The 19929-nt window shown below is 39.0% G+C and overlaps 1 protein-coding gene across 1 annotated transcript in view; it reads left to right on the plus strand.

Moving 5' to 3' along the window:
- The first annotated feature begins 11767 nt into the window (after window positions 1–11767).
- EDNRA (endothelin receptor type A) overlaps window positions 11768–19929 on the plus strand; it is an 88487-nt gene continuing 80325 nt past the window's right edge. The window contains exons 1-2 of the mRNA XM_027866913.1: window positions 11768–12107; window positions 16717–17200. Coding sequence (XP_027722714.1) covers window positions 16781–17200 — 420 coding nt within the window. The 5' untranslated portion in view covers window positions 11768–12107; window positions 16717–16780. The remainder of the gene's footprint in view (window positions 12108–16716; window positions 17201–19929) is intronic.

Consider the following 19929-nt stretch of genomic DNA (forward strand, 5'->3'; position numbering starts at 1 on the left):
CCAATCTAATAGGTGTGAAGTGGTACCTCAGAGTTATTTTGATTTGCATTTCTCTTATCAATAGTGATTTAGAACATTTTTTCATATGAGTATAGATAATGATTTCTTCATCTGAAAATTACCATTCATATTGTTTGATCATTTATCAATTGGGAAATGATTTGTATTCTTATAAATTTGACTCAGTTCTCTATATATTTGAGAAATGAGACCTTTATCAGAGAAACTTGCTGTAAAACCTTTTCCCCCAATTTCCTGCTTTCCTTCTATAATATGGGATGCAGTTTTTGTTTGTCTAAAAACTTAATTTAGTGTAATCAAAAATATCCATTTTACATCCTATAATGCTCTCTCTCTCTTGTTTGGTCATAAATTCTTCCCTTATTCATAGATCTGATCAAATTTCCCATGTTCCCTTTTTTGCTTATGATATCACCCTTTATGTCTAAATTATGTGCCCGCTTTGACCTTATCTTAATATACAGTGTAAGATGTTAGTCTCTACATAGTTTCTGTCAAACTACTTTCTGGTTTTCCCAGCAATTTTTGTCAAATAGTGAGTTCTTGTCCCAAAAGTTTGAATCTTTAGGTCTAATCAAACACTAGATTAGTATGGTCATTTACTACTGTCTATTATGTACCTAATCTATTCCACTGGTCCAACATTCTATTTCTTAGCCAGCACCAGTTTATTTTGATGATTACCACTTTATAATGCAGTCTGAGATCTGTTACTGCTAAGCCACTTTCCTTCACATTTTCTTTATTGATTCCCTTTACATTCTTTAGCTTTTGTTCTTCCAAATGAACTTTATTATTATTTTTTCTAGCTCTATAAAATAATTTTTGTAGTTTGATTGGTATAGCACTAAATAAATAATATAAGTAGAACTGTCATTTTTATTATATTATCTCAGCCTACCCATGAGCAACTAATATTTCTCCAGTTGTTTAGATCTGACTTTATTTGCGTGAAAAGTGTTTTGTAATTGTGTTCATATACTTCCTGGGTTTGTCTTGGCAGGTAGACTCAAGTATTTTATATTGTCTATAGTTATCTTACATGGAATTTCTCTTTTTATCTCTTCCTGCTGTACTTTGTTGGTAATATATTGGTCATTTAAAAAAAAATTTAACTTCACAAAGGCAAGCCAACCTACTCTCCTCTTCAATTCTGGGCTCAACGAGTTTTCTATCTACCATCTCAAATTATCATGCACATACTTATTTGATTACATGTTTTATTCTCCCAGTAGAATGTAAGCTCCTTATTTTTTGTTTCCTTTTTGTATAATCAGTGCTATCTCAGTGCTTTGCACATAATAGGTGCTCAATAAATGCTTGTGGTTGCTGTACAATATATACATACATACATACATACATACATACATACATACATACATATATAGAGAGAGAGAGAGATGGACTGGCTCTATGGTTCCTCCATACATATAGTGAAAGCTCTATCCATCCACATGCATGTTGTAAAAATAGACATTCTTCACCCACTTGGTTTTTCCCATATAGATAGTTAGGAAGAACTCTTTTTGAATAATTATGGATATCATTTAGAAGGCTTTTCAATCAGGGCCTGTTGCCATCAGCACAATGTCATCTGCAATTTAGAATAACTAGAGGACCTTACTATTTTCATCTACTTTAGAATAATAAAAACTAATAAATAAAAATAATAAAATCCCTTGAATACCAGTGTTTCAAAGATATTTTAACAGGGCTCAAAAGGAAGTAGGTCATCAGAATTCACTGTCACCTGACAGAGCATCACTATAAGACTGGTATCATGAGAGTCAATAATACCATTTGTGTATCCAGGAATCATTTCTTATAAATGTACCTCCAAGTCCTGTTTTTTAAGCCTTTAAATAATCATTATGGCTTTCTGATTCTTCTCTAAATGCTCCATTTAAATCACAATATTCCTAGTAAGCATTGTGATACTTAAACACATGAATTCAGAGTTCAAGGAACTACTCTGTGGGAATTACCAGTTATAAGATGCATCTGTCATTTATTTTTTTAAGAAACCTGAATCAATTCCACTTTAACCCAAGGAAGCTAAGATTTCATTGAAGCATAATATGTTAATGCTAGGAAAGACCATAGAGGTCATCTAAACTAACCCTCAGCATTCTTCATATGAGGTAATTGAGGCCTGGAGAGGAAAAGAGATTTGTGCAAAGTCACACATCTACTAAGTGGGAGAGATTAGACTCAAATGGGCATTTTCTGAACCTAAGTCTTTGCTCCTTCTAAAACCAAAAAGCTAAGTCTTAAATGCCTCACAGTCTTTACCAATTATTTTCTCAGTGTGGGTCAATAATAATACCACTTTGTTTATCAAAATAAATGCAACTATTAATACAGTAACACTATAGTTATCTGGCAATCCACCAACCAGAACCCTCAAGTGATCAGAAGCTAATAGAAAGTTAAATGGAAGCTATATGGAACCCCGACCAACTCAGATCCATAGATTTTGTATTCCTCTTTCTGTATTTTACATTTGCTTATCTGTATATGCCCAGTACCCCTCTACTTTGCAGTAGAATGTAAGTTACTCGAGGGCTGGTACTGTTCAGTGTTTCTTCCTTGCACCTTAGTGGGCATTTGAATTGAATTAAATCCAAAAAGTTCAAGTCAAAGGCCCGACTCCCAGAAAAAAAAAAAAAATAAGAAACAAGCTTCAGAAGACACTTTGAACAGTTTCATAAAAGGCATTTACATATGTTAATAACACACATAAATCAGAGTGAGAAGGGATGAGGTAAGTATAGAAAGATCTTTGTTATCTTGGGGGAGGGGCAGGTGTTGGTTAATGAAGCTTTCTGCTGAATCTATCTACTTGTCATTTCAACTTCTAAAGCATAAATGAGAAACAGGTCTTGATGGGATTCCCCCAACTCCTGGGCTTTTTGTCAAGTATAACCTTCAGGCTCTTGGAATGAGGCAACCCTATTCTCTGAAGAATAAAAACAATCCTAGTATTGCCTGCTGTGTGCTGATTCAAGTTGATTCAAGTATACCTTAGTGAAGGTAATAATAAGAATGGCTGGCATTCATATCACACTCTGTGTAGCACATTTATAAAATCTTTCCTGGTGACAACTCCAACATAAGTAGTATAACTATTATCCAACCCATTTTGCAATAAAAAATTGAGATTCAATTGATTAAGCAATTTACCTATGATCAAACCGCTAGTAAACAGCAGAATAAGGGTCTGGTTCTCTGGTTTCCCATCCATTATTCAATCTACTGCATGGTTGCTGCCTCCTGATCTCCAACCCCAAGGTACACTTTTCTATCCCAGGGCGTCCCAAAATTGGCCTCTCTGACCTTTCCTAGCTGCTTCCACCCAAGTTGGTCCTCTCCTCCCTCAGGCAGCCCCTTGGTGGCGTCTCTTTTCTTTAAAGCCACTCTTGATGTTAATTTTATCCTGATTCACCTCCATAAAAATGTCCCAGAGGTTCCAGACACTGTGATTAATCCTGGGCACATTTGCAAAGTCCATAAATTTTGCTTTGGCAATTTCCCTCTCTTCCTTATAGCGCCTCCCTTACCTACTGTTGCCCCTCTCTCCTGCAATTGCATTTAAATGCATTTATCTGGGAATACCCAGCTCCCATAGAATCTAAGTTTTTTGAAGACTGATACCATTCAGTCTTTGTGCCCTGATAGTACATCTTCATTGCACAAAGACTGCACTCAAATTGAATTTTTGATAAGTCATATTCAAAAAAAATTTTTAAATTAAAAAGTCATATTCAAAGACCTTGTTTAATTGAGGCTTTCTTTCTTCATTTTCAATAATGTCCTCTACAAAACTCTCCATTTTGACATTCCAGCCAGGCCTACTTGCCAACAAAGTTCCTGTTTTCTTAAAAAATGCCTTTCTTATCTTCAATTCAGAGCCCTTCTCCCACTTCCTAGTGCCCCCTTTTTATTTCATAAGTTTTAATAAAGCTATTATTTTTATTAATATATTTGTATTTAGATATTCCTTTATTAACAAGTTGGTGAAATAAATCAAGTGATTGATTGATTGAACAAGTTGGGCCAGTGGAAAGGTGCTGGGTTTGGAGTCAGATAACTGCCAGTGCTACCTGTGTGACCTTGAGCAAGGCCTAACAGTTAGGGCTGCCCAAATGTGAAACAGCTTGCCTTTAGAGGTGGTGGGTTCCCCATCCTTGGAGGTCCTCAAGTAGAGGCTGGACAAACCATTTATCACAATGTTAAAGGTGGGGAATCTTTCCGTATGTGGGTTGGACTACATGTTCACTGAGGTCCCTTCCAACTCTTAAATTCTGTGAAGTCACTTCATAGACATAAGCCTCAGTTTCCTCATCTGTGAAAATGAATGGGTTATGTTAGAAGATTGTTAAATTCCCTTCACTTTTCACTTCCTTTTCTCCTTCTCACTTCTCCCTCTCCTCTTTCCTCCTCTCTCTTCCCCTCCTTATTTTCCAGTTTTTCTTCTTTATTTTTCCTGTCCCATTCTGTTTCTTCCCCTGGCTGTTTCTCCCCTTCTCTCTTCCTATATCCCTTTCTCTTCCTTTGCCTATCCTTTCTCTCCCTCCATCTCTTCTTTGTTTCTCTTCTTTTTTTCCATTTCTTCTCTCTTCCTCTCCTATATTACCTTTTCTTTTGAGTTTTTTGCACCATTCAATGGAGTTTAGGTTCCTGTTCTTATTTAAAGCAGATGGAATATTTCTCTTTTTTAAAAAAGCTAACATCTGAAATGTTTTGTTTTACTTTAATGTAATCCTCATATGTCTTTTTCCTTCTCTTTAGGTACACTGCCATTAATCAAAAGAAATTACACCAGGCCTGCTCTAAAGCTTTGTACTTTCTCCTTCTGTATGTCCACCATATTACAAAATATCAGAGTATAATAGAAACAAAGCTGAATTTGGAGCCAAAAGCAAAGCTATCACTAGCCTAAATTGTACCTGAGAAATTTAGTTGAGGTGGATGGAAGGGTACCTGGGAAACCCTGAGGACATCATGGATGAGGGAAAAGGAATGTAGAGATTCAGAGATCAGTTTCATCTTGAATACAGTTAAGTCAGAAAGACAGCAACCTGTACACCAGAGAGTCCCTTGGGGGCAGTTGCCCCCCAGGTCCCCAGAGGCAGATACAGCGATCAAGAGGACAAAAAGTAGAGAATCACTCTCCCCTAAGTCAGGGCCCTTAGGCAAAGTTCTGTTCCACTCATGCAGGTGACAGCTCTGGTCAAAAGACCTGGATTCAAATCGAGGCTCTACCACTACAAGATGTCACTCGCTCTGTAACTTAGAGAATTACCTAGCACACTGAGATGTACAAGAATTTGCACAGCATTGCACAATCAGTAGATGAGTAGCTGTCAGAGGTATGACTTGAACCCAAGTATTCCCAGCTTCCTCTGTCCAGTATACCAGTCTCTTGCCTCTCTCTTACTCTGTGTACATTTGGTATTCTCTTATATTTGCACATGTTGTTTCCTTCCAGAGAATGTAAGCTTCCTGAGGTCGGAGACTATTTGGGTTTTGTCTTCGTATCCTGAACACCCGGCGCAATGCCTGGCACCTAATACACTGATAGACCAAGAAAAATAATATTTTTATCATTGATTAACAAATACTTCATAATTACCCCCATTGTATTTGAGACTACTAAAATTTCTAATTAAACTTCATTTTTGAAGTAGCTGTCATTTTTTAGGGAGTTGAAGTTTTCTATTTGCTTTCTACATGAATTTTTTTGAGGGGGAGGATATTTTTTTTTTTTGCTCTAGGTTGAGTAAACACAGTAAAAAGTACCAGCCATGAATTTGACTTTGTCAGGGTAGGTTTGATTTGAGACACCAGGAAGGATTGGTGCCCAGATCTGGATTCCCTCTCTGCTTCATCTGGCTGATACCTGAAATTATCAAATGTCTTTTCCTGGCACTCAAGGCCCTTCCTTTCCAATCTTTTTTTCCTATTACTCCCATCTAAAGCCTCTACATCCTAAAGGACCTGGGCTACTCCCCCTGCCCTTGATAATCAATGTGTTCTCATGTCGTGATGCCTTTACTCACACTGTCCCTGTGTGACTTCTTCCCTTCCCATCTTTACCTTTTACATTTCTACTCAGAAATCACAATTCAAATACCACCTCTTCCAGGAGGCCTTCCCTCATTCATCTTTCCCTTGAGGCTACTCCCCTGCCCTTGATAATCAATGTGTTCTCATTTCTTGGTGCCTTTACTCACACTGTCCCTATGTGATTTCTTCCTATCTTTACCTTTTACATTTCTACTCAGAAATCAAAACTCAAACACCACCTCTTCCAGGAAGCCTTCCTTCATCCACCTTTCCCTTGAGACTTCACAGAGCACTATGATTGGTAGTTCTACAATTTATCATGCAATATTTTTTACAGTTACGTGTTTGCTGCTCATCCTCACTACTAGACAGCAAATTCTGTGGGGGCAAGGATTGTTTCTTACCTAAATTTTATATCTACATCTATATAGGCGGCAGGAAGTAGTACAGTGAGTAGTCAGGAACACCTAAGATCAAATCTGACTTCAGAAACTTACTAGTTGCTTGACTTTGCCCAAGTCATTTAACCTTTGTCTGGCACAGTTTCCTCTTCCGTAAAATGGGAACAATAATAGCACTTACCACCTACCTCCTAGGGTAGTTGTGAAGATAAAGTGAGATAGTATTTGTAATGCTCTCTGCAACCCTTTAAAGCACTATATGAATGCTAGTTATTATTATTATCATCTATGCTAGTACCTAGTACAGAAGTTTACACATAGTAGGCACTGAATGTTTGTCGAATGAATGAATTTCAAAGCTTCAGTTTATTGTTTGAATTTAGACTTTGATCCTCTTAGAGTGAAAAATATTCTCATATGGAATAATAATTACCCTTTTTTAAATACCACATTCTTACTGAAAGAGTTCTGTGACCTTAAGCAAGTCTCTTAATCCTGTTTGCCTCAGTTTCCTTATCTGTAAAATGAGTTGGAGAAGGAAATGGCAAGCCACTGCAGTATCTCTGCTGAGAAAATTCCAAATGGAGTCACAGAGAGTCAGACACGACTGAAAACAATTGAAAAACAACAAGAGAGTTAACCTTGTATATATAGTGGGTAGCTGGCCTGAAATCCAGAGAACATGGGTTCAGATTCTGCCTCTGACACATACTGGTTGTGAACCCAGATCAAGTCACTTAATCTCTCTGTGCTCTGTATAAACTGCAGAGAAAGTTGCTCATTTGCTTTTTACACCAGTGATCTTCCCCTTCTGGTTCACTGCCTTGTCCTGGCAGAGAGGGTTGAGTAGCTCAATGAAATTATGAGCTATGCCCCCAGAGTTATCCAAGATGGAAACATCATAGTGGAGAGTTCTGGCAAAAAGTGATCCACTGGAAAAGGCAATGGCAAACCAATCCAGTGGCACTTCCAGTGCCAAGAAAACCCCGTGGACAGTATTAAATGGTCCACGGAGTCACGAGAGTCAGACAAACAATTGAATGACTAAATAACTAATGATGTTAAAGATCCAGTCTCTATTTCCCATTTCCTCTTCTTAATCAGTGCCACCCATTACCTGAATACAAGTTTTAATTGGGACTGAGAGTTAAGTCAACAATCATTTATTTTTTTAAATAATTTATTTATTTTTAGTTGCCAACATTCACTTCCATAAGATTTTGAGTTTTAAATTTTCTCCCTCTCCCGCTCCTTTCTCCTCCCCAAGTTGGCATGTAATCTGATGTAGGCTCTACTTATACATTCATATTAAGCATATTTTCACATTAGTCATGATGTACAAAAGAATTAGAAATAACAGGAGGAACCACAAGAAAGAAGAAATAAAACAAAACAACAAAAGAAAAGGAGATCAAATAGTCTGCTTCCATATGCATTCAGTCAACAATCATTTATTAAGCACCTATATACCAGAAGCTGTGCTAAACACTGCGGACACCATGAAAGACAAAATACTGTAGCTGCTCTCAAGAAGGTCACAGTCTAATGGTGGAAATAACATACAAACAACTACATACAACAAAATACAGATAGGATAAATTAGAGATTATCACAGAGGAAAGGCTCCATCATTAATGGGACTTAGGAAAGGATTCTTGTAGAAGGTGGGATTTTAGTTGGGAGGTAAGCTTAGAGGTAAGTTAAAAGGGAGAAGTGTATGTGGGAGGCAGGGAGAGAATCTCATGGAAAAGAACTTGGGGCCCAGGTGGTTGAGAATAGCTAAAAAGAGATTAGTGGGAGGAGGCTGAGACCACTGAAGAAAAATCTCACCTCCTTAAAACTTGGCCTAGGGCTAGGTAGATTTTTACAAAATCTCTTTTGCTGAGACTAATAGTCTGGCTACTAGACTAGAGATCTGTGGTTGAAAAAGTGCTGCATTTCTAAAGATAAATAATTGAGAGATTAACTGATACAATTGTGCAATTGTGAAAGTGAGATCCTAAGGTTCAGGTCCCTACTTATCCTACTTAAAGAAGCCTTCTTGCCTTTACAATGCTGCTACATAAATGAGCTGGTTAAACTCTATTAACAAAAAAAATTCTTTCTCCTTCATTTAGCTCTCCCCAACTACACTGGTTAATTGAAGAGGTTATGTCAACCACATTGTACATATCATGCATGCCTCTTCTCAAAACTTTTTAATGACTCACTATGGCCGAACAAATCAAATACGAACTTCTTACCCAGGCTTTAGGGCCCTTCCACAATCTGGCACCAGTTCAAAGTTCTGGTCTTATTTCACACAACACCCCACACTGATCACACTCTGTGCTACAATCAAACTGGACTACTCCCCAACCCACAAACATCCTACATTGCCTTTGCTCTTATAAATGCTGACAATTAAACAAACAAGTACAAAATGTTACATGAGGTCTGAGGAAGAAGAGGGACCACTGAGTGTGGGGAGACTGGCGAAGGCTTCAATCAAGCATTGATTAAGCCCCGGCTGTGCCCCAGACCTTGTACTAGGTGCTCAGCATCCAAGTACAAAGAATGAAATAATCCCTAATTGGAAGGAGCTTACCTTCTAAGATGAAGATAACAAGTACTTGTAGAATTATATTTAGAATAAATACAAATTAATACAAAGTAGTTTGAGAGGGAGGGCACTAGCATTGGGGAATCAGGAAAGGTTTCCTTTTGAAGGTGGTGTTTGAGCTGCACCTTGAAGGAAGAGAAGGATTCTATAGGCAGAGGTGAAGAGGGGGCTTATTTTAGGCATAGGAAATTGCCATTGCCAAGACTTGGAGATGGGAGATGCGCCGGGATGTGGGAGGAGCAAAGGGAAGACCACTTGACCTGAATGGCAGAGTGCAGGAAGCGGAGTAAAGTTCAGCAAGGCAGGAAAGATAGACTGGAGCCAAAGCACATAAGGCTTTAAAAGCTAAGTAGGAGTTTATATTTTACCCGAGAGGCAATTGGAAGGAGGTAGGCATTTGGGCTGAGCCTTGAAAGGGGGTTGGATTTTAACTGGCAGGAATGAAGGGGGTTTGGGGTTCCATGCTTATGATTCCCAGGTTAAGGGCAGGAGGAGGGAGCCTTTTTCTAGAGTTGATTGCCATGGTTCTAGTAGCAGTAATGACAATAACTAACTAGCATTTATAGAATAGCATTTAAAGTTTACAAAACACTTTGCATATTTTAATTTATGTGATCCTCATGACAACCCCTGTGTGGTAGTTATTAGTATTATCCTCATTTTATAGATGAGGAAACTGAGGAAAAGGTTAAGTATCTTGCCCAAGGTCACACAGCCAGTCTGAGGTAAGATTCATACTCAGGTCTTCCTGACTCCAAGTCCCTGCTGAGCTCTATCCACTGTGCCATCTAGCTACTATCAGTAATACTAAGGGTGCCAGGCTAGGACTCTCTCCAACACACAAATAAATCTGGAAGTCATAAAAGATGGACCTAATCTTTCTCTTTCCTTAGATTAGGCAGGGAGGCAACAGAGGGAAGAAGGAGGAAGAAAAGTTCATATTGCTCACTCTGCCATTAATATAAAAGGAGCAGGCAGCAGAGGAACCTGGAACCTGGAACCTGGGAGTTACTATACTGGGTCACGGCTTCATAAGACCTAGGAAAAAACCTTAGACATCATTCTCTCCAAACCGTTTGACTTACAGATGAGGAAAGGAGGCCTAGATCAGGTCAAGTGATCTATTCATGGTCATGTAGGTGGTACAAAAAAAAAGGGATCAAGAGAGACAGAAAGCCTAAGTGATAGAAATGCTTTGTCCCTCTCTCTCCATTTGCAGTCCTTCAATAAGAAGGGTCACTAGTAGAAACAATTTATATTGCCATCTTACTGTACAATCAAAGGTAATTGCTAATTTTGTAGACAGGCAGCTAGGTGGCACAGTGGATAGAGTGCTGGGCCCGGAGTCAGGAAGACTCCTCTTTATGAGTTCAAATCTGACCCCTAACATTTACTGGGCTTGTGGCCTTGGGCAAGTCACTTAATCCTGTTTGCCTCAATTCCACATCTGTCAAACGAGCTAAAGTAGGAAATGGCAAATCACTCTAGTATCTCTGCCAAGAAAACCCCAAATAGGGTCACAAAGAATTGGACATGACTGAAAAACAACAATTTTGCAGATAGCAGTCATCTCCACTTTCAATCTGTCTTTATAAGCTGGCTTCCCCATTCCATAACTCCTCTCTCCTCTCCCCACCCCCTTCCATCCTTCTGACCACTTTAGCTGCCTAAAGGAGTAGCAGGACCTTACGATAAATGCTACTGACTACTGGAGACCTTGAATGGTTCTTCCCAAAGTGGTTATGGGTTGAATTGAGCCCCCTATGCTCTCTCACAAAATATACCTAGGAACAACTCTATGATGACATTAGGAGAACACGTAGGTGTGCCTGGGTAACAAAGCTAAGGTTTGTGGCAACCTTGACTTAATTCTAATGAGCTAACTGGTTCATGGTTAAAAGGCTGTGGTTTGTAAGGAACATGAATTGCTGGTGGTCACTGTTTCTTCTCCTTCAGGTCTGGTAGTGAAACTTCAACCCTATCTGAAGGTATGGTTAAAGGGGTTGGGTGTCTTTGAAGGACATTGTTGAGCAATAAGACCTACCTCACAGAATGTTGGAACTTGAAAAACTAGAGATCAACTAGTCCAGGCCTGTTGATTTGAAATTGAAGAAAACAGGACCCAGAGAGGTTGTGTGATTGGCTCCAGGTCACTCTGGTAGTAAGCGGCAGAACAGGGACTAGAAACCAGGTCTTCTGATTCCTAATCCAGCGATCTCTCCTTTGCGTAACTGTTGCCTCTGGTTAATAATCTCTTCCATTCAAGGGCCCCTGGGATCATGAGATTTAGATTTGGAAGAGATCTTAGAGGCCATCTAATCCAACCCCATCACTTTACAGATGAGGAAACTGAGGCCCAGAAAGAGAAAGAGGCTTGTTCAAGACCACACAGGAAGTCAGCAGCAGAGCTGAAAAATCAAACCCGGGTTCTACTTTCAGTGTTCATTCCTAGGCACCATTTCAGAGAGGAAATGGTTAAAAGAACTCTGAGTACTCCAGTGCCTGGGAGGCACATGCTAGTGTTTAATATAGGCAGCCTCCTTGGGGCTGGAGGTTTGGGGTTGGTCTTGTTTTTATGGAGTGGAGGTGGAGGAGGGAAGTCTTTGGGGGGAGTGGGGGGAGGGAGGAGGGTGTTGCTTTGGAGTTTTCATTTTCTCCCATGATTTCGCTCCCACACACTCATCCCTTTTCTCTCGGTGACCAGCAGAGGTGGAGAATCTCATTTCCACTCAGCCAGACTGAGACGGGAGAATTTGGAAGACCTCCCCCAAAAAGCCACACTGAGGAAGTTTGCAGAAGCTGCGGCAGCGGCAGCAGCAGCAACTGAAAGGACTAGAGACTGCAGCCACTTCTTCTCTGCCGCTTCTGCCGCTGCTGCCTCTGTCCTGGAGCCCGCGCCTGGAAGGACATCCCTGCTCGCCTTGACTTTGTTGGGTTTCGTGAATCTCATGCCTGAAACGGGGACTCGGGCAGCTGCCAGTGCCCGGAAAACGAGCCCGGCGCGGACCTCCAGGGTATTTGAAACTCTTATGCTTTTGGGGACTCCGACCTAGAAGGGGAGGGGAGATAGAGAGACGCTTGGACAGCCAGCCTTATAGGGGGTGGGGAAGGAGAGAGATAAAGGATAGGAGTGGGGGTGGGGGTCCATGCAGCGTCTACTTTCAAAGCCACTTAGTTTGATAAAAAACCTCCTGTTGGAGGCTGACCCAAATACCTGCAGAGTGAAACCAGTCCTGTCTGGGGAGCGGAGGGATGAACTCAATGCAAATTAGCCCAGCTGATATTGATTCTGAGGGATATTGCTGTCAATGGAAGGTGATATTGATCAAAAGCTACTGAAGATTGGGAGGAGGGGGAGAAGGGTGTTCAACTTTTAATCATCGTTTGGAAAGCCAAGGTTCATTCTCTTTTGTCTTTTCACTGGAACTTTTTCTCCATCATCTTTACTTAAGAGTTACCATAAAGCCGTATTATCCCCCTTCCTGCTTGAACACACTGATCTGAATAGATTTCGCTGTATCTTCTTACCCCCCTGCCCCCATTCTCTCCAGTAGAGGTTTGGTGGAACGGTAGGAGGTGCCTGATCTAAGAGGGTTGGTAAGGAGAGTGTTTTACAAACTCCAGGGCTGCGCTTTTGGGAATATAGCCCTGCCTGGGAACCCGTCTGGCTCTGAACAGGCGTGCCTCCTACTGAAGTCTCAGGCGTTTTGTTCTTGTGTTCACTGCGGAACTGAATTTAAGAGATATGTGGACTTTACAGAGATGCAGCCTTTTTTCAAGAGACCTAGCTTCTCTGGGCTCCAATTACTTTCACTCAGTCTAGCAGAAGAAGTAAGCACATGCCCTGATCATCCATTGGGTTTGCTCAGAAATTCACACATGGCAGTAACCAATTTCACTCTTCTCCCTAAAGTCCTTCCTTCCCAGTTTCCTTCCAGAGAAAGCCCTGATATCCAACCAGTTAGAATTTTCAAATTTTCTGAAAGTTTGTTTGTTTGTTTTGGATTTTTCCCCCATGGGGTTGAGTTAATATAAAAAAAAAATTCCTCTCTATCCATCCCCTTTCATTTTAAGGTGTCAATCAAATAACACCAACCACCTTCACTTTAATTTCTCAGGAGAAACCTTGCCTTTTTTGTAAAGGGGGGGGGTTTCCAAATTGCTAATTAGAGGGGATTGTAGTTGCTGAGAAACAAAGATGTTTCTTTTATAATTGAAGTCTCAGAGCATGAAGATTCTATTTGGCCCAGTGGAAAGAGCTCTGGACTTGGGCTCCCATCTGAAACTTACTTCTCTGGGTCTCAGATTTTTTACCTACAAAATGAGGGCGTTGAATCAGACAATTTCTAAAGTCCCTTCCACCTCTAAATCTATGATCCTATAACTGGGCACAAACTTCTAACCCTGGTGTTCCCAATATGGAAGAGGGGTTAGTCCTGTTCTGATTGGTTCTGAAGGATAAAACTTAAACAATGCAGAGAAGTTGAATAAAAGTATATTTAAGCTTGGTTGTAAGGAGGCACTTCCTGGGTTCTCCCTCTTCCTCCTCAAGAACTTCAAGCAGAGATTGCATGATCATTTGTTCAGGATGTTCATGGTCAGATGAGATGGCCTCTGAGTCCCCTTTCAACTTTGAGATCTTATGATTCTGAGAGAAAAAAGATGTACTGATCCTGTTAACATTTTTGTCCCAGACTGCCAGTGGAAACCTGGAGTTGTCTTAATAGAGGCAGGGAGAATTTTGTTACTGCTTTAATGCCTCACTCCAGGAGAATGTAAACCCCCTGAGGGCCAGCACTTTTTTTTGTCTTTGTATTCCCAAAGGCCATCACATGGACATTTAATAAATGCTTGTTGAACTGATTTATAAATCATATACCATCTTCTAAGCACAAGATAAGCCACAGACCCAACCTCAATTCATCAATCAATAAATACTTGTTAAGCACCTACTATACTATACCAGATACTATGCAAAGAACTCAACAGCTTATATTATAATGGGTAAGACAAGAACATTTTATGTGTGTATACATATGTATGTGTATATATATATAATGTATATATGTATCTAAAATACAAATATGTGCATAGTACTTAAATTCAAGGTAGTTTGGAAGGGAAGGAGTTGAGGAGATCAAGAAAGATGGAGCTTGAAGGGCTTTATCAGGCAAAGACCAGGAGTACATTGATAGTAGAAAGGCCTGAAAACGGGAGATGGGAGTGTCAGATGTGAGCTGGATAGTTCAAAGAGGCCAGGTTTTGAAAGTCTAAACAGAAGAGTTTATATTTTATCCTAGAGGCAAAAGGAAGCCACTTGAATTGACTGAGTAGAGGATTTTCTGGAGCAAGCAAGGATTGGTTTCATGGAACCCAACCCACTATGTTGCCTTGAACTAGCTTCGTGTGTTTATGAGTGACCTGGCAGAGAAATAGTGATTCGTAGGGGCAGTATTTGGTTATAAATTGGAGGAGGAGGAGAGAGAGAGGGTGATATGTGAAGTTGGACTGATCCCAGGATAAGAACCCACAAACCTCGGCCTCATTAGCACCCTGCTGTAATCAGCCAAAGCTAATCAGTGCAAAATGGTGATGTTCAAAGCCTCTGGAGCAGCTCTGATGAAAGAAATGATAGTGTCAGGCAATGTTAACTGTGATCCTCTTAGAAGGTGGTCATGGGCAAGCAGCCCATTCCACTTCTCAGAAACTGCATCTCTTTTTAGAAAGTTAGCACACAGGGTTCACCTGCAGTGGTCAAACTAAGAAGCTTTAGTAGGGCAAAGTCAGTCTTTCCTGCCCCCTTCTTTTTGAGCTGAAGCACCATGCAGCTTTTCCTTGGGTCTTACAGCTGCTCAACACCTCAGAAATGTTTGCTTCTCATAGACTTCATTGGAAAAAAACCTCACATATTTTACATTGTAAGGTACAGAAGCTATGATGGGCATTCATCTTGTACCAAACTCTTGGGTCTGAGCATTTATTAAGGATACATGAATCAAGACTCATAAGCACAGTTGGATAAAGGAGTGAAATCATTACCCAGGTGCTCCTTTAGATCATATTCAATTAGACTCTATGATAGGTGGATAAAAAATCACGTAGTCCCTTCCACATATTTTACTAGAGAAAAAACAACATAAACACAGACAGGCAATATAGTGTATTGGAAAGAGCATTTAATTCAGTCAAAGGATCTGGATTCAAATCCATTTATGACTTATGTGACCTTGGGCAAATTATTTAACTTCTTTGAGCCTCAGTTTCCTCAACTGTAAAATAAAAGCCTCTATAGGCCTCTGTAGTCCCTTTCAGATTTTAAAACTCTTATCAATTCAATGACAAGCCACAATTCCGGAGGACCAAAAATGAAGCATACTACCTACCCCTTTTGTCAGAGAATTGACGGTCTTAAAATGAAAAATACATTTTTGGGCAAAACCAATGGGAAAATTTGCTCTGCTTGGCTAGGCAAATTTGTTGGAAGAGTTTTCAGTTTTCTTTTTTCTTTTTTTAATTATGAAATGGGGTGGTAGATGGGCACAAGAGAGAATAAATGCTTGTTAAATGGAAATATAATAAAAAATAAAAATTTTAAAAGTCCCTTTCAGCTCTAAATGTATAATCTTATAAATAAAACAGAAGTAATTTTTTTTAAATGAGAGAGGACAAATAACTGGGGAGATGAAGAAAAATCTTTTTTAAGTGTGGCACTTGAGCTGAACCCAATCAGAATTTTAAAAAATTTTATCAAGGTAAAAATGTGCTACTACAGGGATAAAAAAGAAATTTTTATAAAACTGAGCTTACTTTTAAGGAATCTGACCATTTCATTGCAATTTCATAATCTATATCTTAAGTTCAATTCTGATTACTTTTTTAGAAGTTTGCTGATTGTATGACCATTATTCATTAACAAATAGCCTTTCTTCTATCATCATCCTTAAAAATTCATTTTCTTACATGCCCTAACTTAGCAACAAGTCCTCTCTGTGAAGTAAGGGCTTTGTAACATGTGCTGACAAGTACTAGCCTATATCATTGAGGATTATAACATCAAGATAGATTGAGAGTTGGAAAGGACCTTACAGTGATCTAGACCAACCCCACTTTTTAAAGATGAGGAAACTCAGACCCTGAGAAGTGACTTGCCCAAGGTCACACATATGGTTCAGTACTCTTTCCTCAGCACCATGTTATTGTATAACAATTAATAATAAAAACAATAACAACATTTACAAAGCACTTTAAGATTTGTAAAGTGCTTTACATCTGTTATCTTATTTGGCCCTTGTAATAACTCTGTGAGGTAGGTTTTAGTACGATCCCCATTTTACTGATGAGGAAACTGAGGCTGAGAAAGGTTAAATGACTTGAAATGAATTATGTAGCTAGTTAAGTGACTGGATTTGAACTTACGTGTCTTCTTGACTCCAGAAATCTGGCCATACTACTTGGTTGTCAGAAGCAGGGGTCTTTTCTATTGGATTTTTCTTTAGATATTTTGTCAAATGGTTAGGGTAGTCTGATATTGAAATGCCTTACCTAGCTAGAAAAGATTCTCTCAGACCTTTGATAATGGGGGTTTGATTTTAAAATCAAGTGTCTTTTTCTTTCTCCATCCAGGTGAAAAAAGTGACTGCACAAGACTAGTCTTGTGAAAGATAGAACACTTCTGCTTGATTTCAAGATGGAAACCTTTTATCTCAGGGCCTCCTTTTGGCTCCTATTGGCTGGGTGTGTGGTCAGTGACAATCCTGAAAGTTATCACACAAATCTGAGTGACCCCATGGATGACTTGACCACATTTCGTGGGACAGAGCCCAGCCTCCCCTTCACTACCCACCGCCCTACTTCCTTGGTCCTGCCAAGCAACGGCTCCATGCGTAACTACTGCCCTCAGAAGACTAAAATCACTTCAGCTTTCAAGTACATCAACACAGTGATATCTTGTGCTATTTTCATCGTTGGAATGGTGGGGAATGCGACTCTGCTGAGGATCATTTACCAGAACAAATGCATGAGGAATGGCCCTAATGCACTGATAGCCAGCTTGGCCTTGGGAGACCTAATCTATATTGTCATTGATATCCCTATCAATGTATTTAAGGTAAGGAGCAATGTAGATTAAACTATTACTTATTTATCTGTGATTCCACAGTCGTGATCTCCATTATCTCCATTATCTCTTGGCCATTCCCCTCTGTTTATGTTAAGAGCTATCCGCTGGTGCTTTATGATGGAGAAGTTTTATTTTGAAAGGGGAAAAAAAACATCCTGGTTCTCTCCTAGTTAGTGTTAACATTGATGTTTTTGGAAAGTATCTTTGAAAGCACAGTCTTTCATAAAATAAATGTTTCAAAGTCCCCAATATTAATTGAAATGTTAATTTGATTGCTGAGTATATGTTGTACAAAAAGGAGTGCCTTTTGAAGACCTAATGAATTTTCAGGAAAAGAGACACATTTTTTTTTCTCCTCAATTGTCTGAATAATTCAGGGAAAGAATCAGGTTTATTGCAATTATTATAATGTTGTGGCTGTGTTGACCTGATTGCACAGTATTAGTAGACTAGGCAGAGGACTTACTTTATCATTTATTTATCTCCCAAAATATGGATCAGTTTGGTGCCCTTAAAGCTACAGTCATTTGAGGAAGGCAGAAGGTTTTAATTTTTTTTTTTTTTTGGCTTTTTGGTGAGGTGATCAGGGTTAAGTGACTTGCCCAGAGTCACACAGCTAGTAAGTGTCAAGTGTCTGAGGGTCGAATTTGAACTCAGGTCCTCCTGACTCCAAGGCTCTATCTACTGCACCACCTAGCTGCCCCTAGGTAGAAGGTTTTACATTTAAATTTATTAAACTTCATAGAGGCAGCTTGGAATATGATAAGAATGCTTAGATTAAAGTCAGAAAGATCTGGATTCAGATTTTGCCCCTGATACTACTTGACTCTGGGAAAGTCACATAACATCTGGATGGCTCAAACAACTCCATGAAAGAGATAAGCCATGGGCAACTTGTGATCTGCTTTAATAGAGTGAATTCCCACACTGAAAAATTCACAGATCCTTCTGTAATTGTGTTAACTGCATAAAGGATTTGAAATAGCTTATCCTCTTACCAATGTAGACACTATTAGTACTGACACACGCCAGAAAAGATTTGATTCTCTGTTCTTTCACCCTGAACATGCTAAGAGAAAAAGGAGACTGTAATTTTTATTTGTGTCAACCACAGGTCAAAAATCTAAGACAATTTTTCTCTAAATGACTACAAGAAAATTCAAAATAACATTTAAATTCAATTTTTTAAGAGTAATTATGATCGTACATGAAGGGCTTGACTCGTGAGATTTTTACAAAATTTTTTTCATTTCTTTTCTTTTTACAAGCATTATCCCTCCTTTTTACTGCCTCACCTCACCCCCATAGAATAGTAAGAAAACCCACTCACAGTAAGTATATATTGTCCAGCAAAACAAATTCCCACATTGACCTTGTCCAAAATTGCACGTCCCATTCTGGATTTTTAGTCCATTACCTCTCTGGCTGACGATAGGTGGAGTGATTCACGTTCAGACCTCTGGCTTTGTGGTTTATCATCACATTACTCAGACCAAAGTGCCACTTCTTCGTCCTAAACAAAATTAAAAACCCTACTATTGGGTCACTGTCATAGAATCATATATTTAGAGTTCAAAGAGACCTCAAAGGCTGTCTAGTTCAATTCCCTCTTTAATAGAGGAGAAAAATGAAGTCCAGAGAAGTGAAGAGATTATTTGCCTTGAGTGACACAGTTAACAGGTGTCTGAGGAGAGATTTGAATGAAGGTCTTCCTGACTTGAAGTCCAAAGTTTTATCATTTACATCATTGCTACCTAAGGCCAAACAAGTAGTGACAGAAACGGGTTTTGAATCCAGGTCTTTGTCTTTCATATTTTTCTTCATTTCATTGTGGATAGGAACATAATAATAAATAGGACTGTATAATCTAGACCCTCCATAAAACATTACTTTAAGTGGCAAGTTTGATCTGTTAAATATGTGATCAATTTTATTTAGTTAACAATGGATATGCTGATATTGTTGGGAGATTAAACCCCTGTCATAATGATGGGAGGCAACGTGAAGAAGTAAATAATGGAATTAGAAGGACCTGGATCTAGGTTCTGTCTCTGGCACTCACTAGCTGTGTGGTCTAAACTCTTAGTGTTTTGGTCCAGTTCCTAAAATGAATTGCCAAGGTGTGTTAGTGAAACAATTCTCTAAACACTGAGAATTCTCTAAACCAATGCAATCATTGATTCAGACCAAAAACATGATTGACATAATGAAAATGATGATCAAAATCTACATTTGTTATTTTGCAATTTACAAACATTACAAATGATAAAGTCTTCCAAACAATAGAAGAACATTTCACATTAAACAAGGCAAAGTTAGACTATATCAAATACTTTACATGTTTGCTTTGTTATTGGGTTTTTTCCCACCCTGGGGACAAACTCGTATGTTTCCCATTGGAATTTCAAATAGGAATTCCAAACAGAACTCTGATAAAAAAAAATTGAAAATGTGGAATTAATTTAAAATGCTTTGTATACATTAGAGAAAACTTAAGTCTTATTTTTCTTTTCTAAAATGTCTCCTGAATATTCCACAAAATAAATTCAATTCTTTTTCAGAGCAGTCGTGACCATACAGTGATTCAAACAGTATTAGAACTAATAATGTCCATGTCCATATTTTAATGACAACAGTTTTAAAAATTGAAATCACGTGGACACAAAAAGGAATTGTACTATAGAATCTACATCAGCTATATCAATTACCGGTATTTA

The sequence above is a fragment of the Vombatus ursinus genome, unplaced genomic scaffold (assembly GCF_900497805.2).
Source record: "Vombatus ursinus unplaced genomic scaffold, bare-nosed wombat genome assembly UNPS02014784.1, whole genome shotgun sequence".
NCBI lineage: Eukaryota > Metazoa > Chordata > Mammalia > Diprotodontia > Vombatidae > Vombatus > Vombatus ursinus.